General features: G+C 56.4%; 1 protein-coding gene across 1 annotated transcript; it reads right to left on the reverse strand.

Annotated features, from left to right (window-relative positions):
* Nucleotides 1–2,172: 2,172 nt before the first annotated feature.
* LOC102818664 (cytochrome P450 11B1, mitochondrial-like) lies at nt 2,173–7,479 on the reverse strand. Its single transcript, XM_006830858.1, has 9 exons — nt 7,238–7,479; nt 6,757–6,912; nt 5,194–5,393; nt 4,887–5,090; nt 4,550–4,704; nt 3,223–3,389; nt 2,767–2,845; nt 2,483–2,677; nt 2,173–2,286 (listed from the first exon to the last, which is right to left on the reverse strand). Exons 1-9 carry the CDS (start codon nt 7,477–7,479, stop codon nt 2,173–2,175), a joined length of 1,512 nt encoding a protein of 503 aa, XP_006830921.1.
* Between the last annotated feature and the right edge of the window lie 354 nt (nt 7,480–7,833).

The following is a 7,833-nucleotide window of genomic DNA, read 5'->3' on the forward strand; positions in this document are numbered from 1 at the left end:
AGATTCTCTGGCTCAATCATTCTATTCTGCTGCCTGGAGACAATTTCTTAAACACTGGCATCTTGGAGCCTCTGAGCCCCTTCAGCACCTGCCCAGGGCCAGTGTGGGACCTCCCAGGGCCCTGCACCCAGTATTGGGTCTGAGTGTTGGCGAAAGTGGAGCCCTGGCAGCTGGGTTGACAAGAGTTTGCTGAGATGTCTTGGCACCCTTTGCCTCAGTGTTCAGATCTGAAAATAGGGATGTGATGGGACAAATGATTGCAGATTCTTGTCACTCTTTCCAAAGGTGATGGATTCTAGAGAGCTCAGTGTGGAGGTTCTGGGGAGGGCAGACAGCAGGGGCCTGACCTGGACTTTTAGATGCTGTATTTCCCTTGAGGACCCCCAGCATCCTGTCTGAAGGACCACCTGAGCTCTCTCCCATCTGTACTAGCTTAGAAGGTCACAAGATCCTCAAAGCATGAAAAGCAGGGGCCAGGGTGTGCAGCAGGCTTGTGGCCCAGGCAGCCCTCCTTGACATGCCTTGATTTCTCCAGATTGAATTGGAGGATATACCAAGCCTGACTTCCCATGCCCAGCTCCTGGAAGATCCGGAGGGGTAGGGGAGACCTGGGTCCAGGGGGTGCCTCCTCCATGTATGGTTTGCGAGACTTGGGGCAAGTTAAATTAATTCCTAAGACTGTGTTTCCTCATCTGTGAAATGGAATAGTGATCAGGTTACTGGGAAGACAAGTAGACACATGTGCCCTTTGCTGGGCTCAAGGTCAGCAGGTGGTAACTAGTAGGCTAGTTCACACATGACCTGCTCACCCCAGGGGGCACCACAGAGAAAGAACTTGTGTGTGTTCAGTGTGCTCCTGTGGTAGCAGCAAGCTTTGTAAACACCAATTGTGTTATCATGGCTGGGATCGAACCTGCATGTGGAATTCCCCAGAAAGACGCTAGATGCAGAGGCGTTCAGGGCTGGGCCCACATGGGTTGCCTGGCACCAGCGTCTAGAACTTCTCTTCTCTCCTTTCCCTGGTGCCCTAGATCACCACAGAATTGACAGCGGGGAGACCACTCCTGGTCACAGGTGCATCTACAGCAGTGCTGTGTTATGGTGAAGAGGGTGAACACAGGGGACCCCTTGCAAACTCTTTTCCCTGAAGAGCTGATGGCTGGGCAGAGAGCCTTAAGAGGTGGCACAGCCACAGTGGGGTCACCCCTCACTTCCTGTTAGGGATGAGCTCAATGCTGGTACCCACAGGAGGAGAAGACTGGAGGGAGAAGTTGCATTGGACTTTCACTCCCTGGTCACATTCCTACTTGAGGACGTCACACTGCCCCACATCCTGGGGACAGACACACACATACCAGCTGCATGGCCTTTTCAGCTTCAGCTTTCCAACAGCACCAAGAACATCTGGGGCAGCTGCAAAGCCTGGGTTAGCTTGTCTGTGGGCCACTGTAGGACAACCAGCTCTTCAAACAGAGGACTTTATTCAAGGTGCAGGGAGCAGCCCCTAGCCCAGGGTGGTCCTTTAGGAAGTTCTTACCACCAGTCAACTTGTTCCTAATGCCTCCTGATCCCTAACTGGCCTTTTCCACCAAGCCATTCACATCTGTGCCTTGGCTACTGCTGTCCTTCTAGACAAGGCCCACTGATGACCACCCTGTCCTAGCAGGGATGGCAGACAGATTACACAGTCCTGGGCTTGCCCCAGCAAAGCCAATGTCATTGGTATGAGACAGACAGGAGACAAATACTACCAGCCCACACTGGAATGTGAGGGTCCACATGGAGAGGTCAAGCAGAATGTGGCGTGTATAACATCCAGGGGCAGCACAAGGGATCTTGTGGGGTCAGCTTTGGCATGGTAAAGGGAGAGGGGCGTCGGAAGGAGCGAGACTGCACAAGTAGACAAGGGTTGGGTTCTGGCCACCCTTGGATGACCACCTGAGGAACCTGGAGCGAGTGCTGAGGCTCAGGTGCACAGACTGTCCTGGGCACAGTGCTGGGGGAAAGGGAGGGGGGACCAGGACCCACCCAGTGTCATCTCATCACCACCCTGCCCTGATACACTGTATGTCTCTGAGCATTTCAGGATCCCATTTGTGCAGGGTCTGGCCGGTGGGACTCCGCATGGGTGGGTCCTAGAGTCGGTTCTGCAGCACTCAGTTAGCAGTGCGACTAGTCCACGGCCTGGAAGGTTAGAAGCGGGTAGGTGGACGGCATAAACACTACACGGAAGACCATCTTTAAGTCCTCAGAGCAGACTGTACTGATGAGGAAGTTTTTCAGCACCTAGGACAGAAGCAGGAATCCAAGCTTCCTCCTCCGCAGGGCAGGGGCTCCCCGCCCTGAACCCCTCTATACTTCTCCTCACACACCCCCTCCGCCACGTTTCTCACATGGTGCGGGAGCAACTTCAGCATCTGCACCCAAACCTGGTCAGCTTCCCCTCAGCCTGACCGCAGCCCCGCCCTGCCCCATCACTCACCTGATGCAGGAAAAGCAGCATCTCCATCTCAGCCAGTCGCCGCCCCAAGCACTGGCGCACCCCGAAACCGAAGGCCAAGTGACGGAAGTTAGTGCTGGAGGGCTTAGTCAACCAACGCTGGGGGTCGTAGCGCTCCGGTCTTGGAAACACAGCGGGATTTCGACCCAGGGAGTAGAGGTACAAGTAGACCAATGTCTGTGGACAGGCACGGAGGTGGCGGTCAGCTGGCTTCTCAAGGAGGGTCTGCCTGGATCTCTGACTAGAGGGGTTGGGGCATCACTCACCCCGGCTGGGATGTGATAGTTCTGCAGCACCAGGTCCGATTTCACACGCCTGTGCACAGTTAACCCCACGGGGTACAGCCTGGGAGTGGGAGAGCCCAGAGCCCTCAGCTGTGCCTGGGCCCCTCCCCGCTCTTCAGGGTCCCACCCAACGCCCCGCCCCTTGGGCTTCCAGGTCCCCCAAGGTTGGGCCTACCAGGGAAGCTCAGGTCAGTGTCCCGCCCCCTTGCACATGCTGAACTCAGAGGACTGTCCAGTAATCAGCTTGTCCCGCTGCTCCCAGAGCTACCCAAAAAGTGGGCCCCAGGACTGTGAGTGGGATTCCCCAGGACACATAGCCCCTCCCCCAGGTGGGGACAGGAGGGCATGCAGGGGACTTCTGGAACCAGGTCTCTCATCTCTCCCTGGGTAAGAGCTGCTCTATGGTCTAAGGCAGCAAGGCAGGGGCAGGACACCCACCGAAGGGTCTCCTTGAGAGCTGCCCACAGCAGGGGTAACACCGAGGTCGCCCTGTGAGGACTTTCCCGGATGGCCGCCTCAGCCTTCTTGCTTTCCTGGCGCAGAGCCTGCTGCACATCGGGGTTTCGAGCCAGCTCAAAGAGGGTCATCAGCAATGAGTAGGAGGTCTGCAGAAGGAGGTAAGATTCCAACGCGTGCCTCCCCGTGGAGGAGGGGGCGACATGAGTCCCATCCCAGGAGGAACCGGCCCCCAGGAAGGCTCTTCCCTGGCCCCTTGATAAAGGGCATTCCTGAGCCCCCATGACCCTAACCCACTTTCCTCTTTTTCTGGAGGCCGGAGAGGGCGTAGCCCACCTCTCCCTCCCTCCTGTAGCCCCAGAAGGTGACCAACCCGACTTTCTCTGCTCTTGGAAATTTGAGGGGGGCTGTTTCCGCCCAGTCATCTCCCCACACATCCTCAGGACCCTGACCTAAGCCTTTTTGTCCAATGAGCTCCCACCCCTATCCCAGCCACTTCTAGCTCCAGGGTCCTTCCCAAGTGCAGCCAAGAGCGTGGGTGTGCTCAGGGTAAGGTCCGGCAGTTTTACTATCTCCTGCACCCATCTCCACCCACAGCCCTGCTTCTCCCACCTTAGGAGCACCTGCAATTGCCTTTCTATCACCTGTGTACCCATCCAGTTCCGCTCTGGTGACACCAGGCCTGGGGAAACAGAACTGTGACCGCTCGCCGGTCCCTCTGTTTCTTGGATCAGAGGTTCTGGTGCAGGGACCCTCCTACTCCACCTTGCCCTCTGTCCTCCCAGCTTCTCCTTTCCCAGGCCTTCATTCAGTCTCTGTAGCTTCCACCATGCTCAGCCTCCCCAGGGAATCTTCCCATGAACTCTGGAGGATGAGCATCCCATTGGAGGAGGCAGGGTTCTGCCATGTAGCTCCACTGTGGCATAGTGCCATCCTGAGTTGACCCTTGGGATGGGTAGGGGACAGGAGATTGATGGGAGCTCTCCAGTGTCCCTGCCTGTCCTCCACTGGCCGGTTCATCCCCTGCTCTGCCTGCTGTCCGTCATTCCTCTGGTGGCCTTCCTCACAGTCAGTTTATCTGGCCCTCTAGGCAGGGGACCTGAGCTGGTCCAGGGTTTCTGAAAGAGGCTCTTTGCTTCTGCTTGTCCCTGGCCTTCTTTGCCCTGATAGCTGTTCCTGCTCACTGTGTGTCCCCCCACCCTCATGCCCAGTTCCCTCCCTCACAGCAGATGGTGACTGGACATTAGAAGTATTTGGACTAAGACTAGGGGTAGGCACAGGAAGTGTGGTTGGCTGGATGTTGGCGGACCGTATCTACACTCCCGGCTGTGAGTTCCACGGCATTGGCCTTTATAGTGTCCAGGGACAGATCGGACTTGAGCAGCAGCTCTGCCACGATGCCGCTGTAGTGCTGAGGGCCGCCAAGCGTCAGCTCCTGGTAGATGTTTTGCATGGCCTTGTTGGCTGTGGAGGAGAATCCAGGCCTGGGTACAAGGAAGGATGTGCTTCCTTTCCTCTGCTCACCGTACTGCACCCCCTTTTGTGTGGACACCTGTTCCTGCTGGGCATTGGTATGGTACTAGGCACCTGGCTGGGGTTTGGGCAGAAGGATGGAGCTGGGGCACCCTGGGTGGGATAAGCCTTACTATATTGGTAGATGACATCCCAGGCCTGGAAATGCTCTGCCCACACATTGGCACTGATCCAGCTCGACAGACTCCGGGGCATGAAAGAAAGCTGTGTGGTGGAGTTCAACATGGCCTCAATGGCTTGTTGGAAGCTCACACTTGTGGGGCTGGGGTTGGGGCCAAAGAGGCCCAGCCGCTCTCCATACAGGGCAAAGTTGCTGGCTGCAGGGACACCAAGGCCAAGACTCAATTCAAGCCTGCCCCCCACCCCCTACCATTCCAGCACCCTCCCTCAGCCCCCTTCAGCACCTGGGCGCTACCCTACCTTCCATGGCGTAGAGGAAGATGCTGGGCCGGATGTCCAAGGTAAGGCTTCCACGGGCATTCTGTAGCACCTTCCTCCTCAGGGTCTGGGCGAAGTCTCGGGCCACTGTGTCCACCATGGGCACGAACTTCTGGGTGTTTCTGGGCTCCAGCAGGTCTGGGTTCAGCCGTAGCCGGTTGTGGCGCCACTCTGGCCCATTCCTGCAGAGCAGAAGCAGGTGCTGAGGAGCATGGCATGCTTCCTTCCTGGTCCCACTGCAGCTGCCTCCGGCAGGAGGGACTAAACCTGGGAGTGCCTGAGGGGCCAGCACCCGGGGGGTGGGGAGGTGTGTGTCCATCTACACAGGTGGGCCCATCGAGAAAGGCTCCTCTGGGACCCTCAGCCCCACCGCCATGATATACATGTGTACATGCATGCAACTTGAGTATACACCCAAGTGCACAAGACACACACTAACACCAATGCATACGCACACAGAGTTTCCACACAGACACACACGCACACACAAATAGACATGTGAACTTGCTACCATAAAAGTTTTACACACATACATGTGCACACACCAATACATTCAAAACACAATCAGGCACACAAGTGCACAGACACACACAGACACACACTTGCACAGGCAGGTGTACACACTGATACTGACAGTTTCGTAATACATACACTTGAACACGTGCACACGTACACACTCACACCTTGGTGTGCTCACATACAGACACACACAGATACAGGCATGATGTTCACAACACACTCACGTGCACATGTGCATACTTACAAACCCATGCACATTTACACACTCAGGTGTATTAGTGAACATGCACAAGCAGATGCAGAGATACTGACACACATGTACACACACTCACACTTGCACACTCACTTTCCCTCAGATTTGCATTCCCACCTTTCTCCCAGCCCTTCTCTTCCCGAGTCCTGACCCCTCCAGGTACCCACAGACACGGGCCCCACCAGGACTGCCCGTCCTGGCCCAGGGAATCTCTCTTCCTGACAGAGTGGGGAGGTCTTGGATAATCCAGTGTTCCTGGTGGGTCCCCGTTTCCTGTCCTAATGACAGCATGTATTCAGCACCACAGACCCCAGCAACCTCTCCACCTGCTGATGGCCAGGTTTGCTCCTTCAACAAGAAATGTCACAGCCTGGGACCAGCCCCCCGCCCTGTATACTCTGAGGGCAGCAGTGCCTCAGGCAAGATGTCCCCAGCCTCCTTGTCCCTTTTCATAACCAGTGCTGGGTTTTCCTTAACTCTAGAGGGGAAGGGCACAACCAGGTGTGATACTCACGTACTGTGATCAAAGACCTCCCTGCCCCAGCCCCAGGGCCTGCCCAGTGGTCATTGTCCTTCTACCTGATCCAAGGACGGTGCCGTGATACACCCTTCTACCAAAGCCTCCCGTCAGCTTTAAGGGACAGTACCAGACCATGACCCTCAGAGGAGCACATCTGTGATTCCTGGACCCCGACAACACCTGGGGGGTCTGCTACTCAGTTCTCCCTGCCTCTGTGCCTTGGCCCTCTCCCTGTCCCAGATGGCTCTCTCACATCAAGAACACGCCAAGTTTGTGCCCATGATGCTGTCGGTAGACCACCCAGGGCTCAAAGGGCATCCGGTAGGGGTGCAGGCTGTCCACCTGATGCAGCCGCTCCGCATCCTTGGGCAGCATCACGTTCACCATGGTTACCCCTCCCACGTCATATCTGTGGGGGACAGAAGGCCTGGGTGAGGTGTGTGGACCTGGGACCCACCGTGCAAATGCTGATCCAGATTCTTCCCTATCCACCCTCTCCTTCCTCCAGGATTTATGCCTCAGCAGCTTCCAAATTCTTCCTGCTGTCTATCTGAAATCCCTCTAGCTTTAATGCTCAGAGTTCTGTCTTCTCTGCAGGCATTCTCCCCTAGGTGAAGAGCCATTGCCTCCAGAGTCAAGGATACAGGCCAGCAGTCCACAGTGCCCTCACCTACTTCTTAGCTATGTAGAGTGCTGAGGTGCCCCCTGGGTATTTTCCTGGGGGCCTCCTCTACCTGAAGATAGGCCCCAGCTCCTGGAAGTTCTTCTGCATCTCCAGGTGCAAGTTTTCCTGGCCCTGCTCCTTCCAGATGCGCAGCATCCTCACCCACTTGTTGCCAGGACACTGGGGGATAGCTTCAAAGGGCAGCACTGGTGCCTGTAGGCCTGGAGGGCCCCTGGTGCCCAGTGCCCGGACCCAGTGCAGAGCCCATCTGGACCCTGTTGTCCTCACGCCTGTCTGAACCCTGAGCGCCATCCCCAGGTTCCCTCCACCCTGTCTCAGTCCAAACCTTTTATGTACCTGGAAGGCCAAGGCTGGCTGTCCTTGCTGGCGTCATGGGGAAAATTGTCCCTGGACCAGACCATGAGCCCAAGGCCAGGCTCAGCACTGCAGCCCCACAGGAAGAGGAGGGAGGAGATGGGTAACGGTCATTTTACAAGGGGCCAGTGTGAGGAGGGCTTCTGAGGGGGAGTCTGGGGGCAGAGCCTTCTGTCAAGATGCTCAGCTCTTATCTTCTCAGTACAAGGGCCTTGCCTTTGCTCTTCCCCTTCTCCAAGGACAGAATAGGGGGTGGGAGATGCTAACCTAATAGCCTCATGCCTTCTGTCT

This window comes from Chrysochloris asiatica, unplaced genomic scaffold (genome assembly GCF_000296735.1).
Source record: "Chrysochloris asiatica unplaced genomic scaffold, ChrAsi1.0 scaffold00001, whole genome shotgun sequence".
Taxonomy (NCBI): domain Eukaryota; kingdom Metazoa; phylum Chordata; class Mammalia; order Afrosoricida; family Chrysochloridae; genus Chrysochloris; species Chrysochloris asiatica.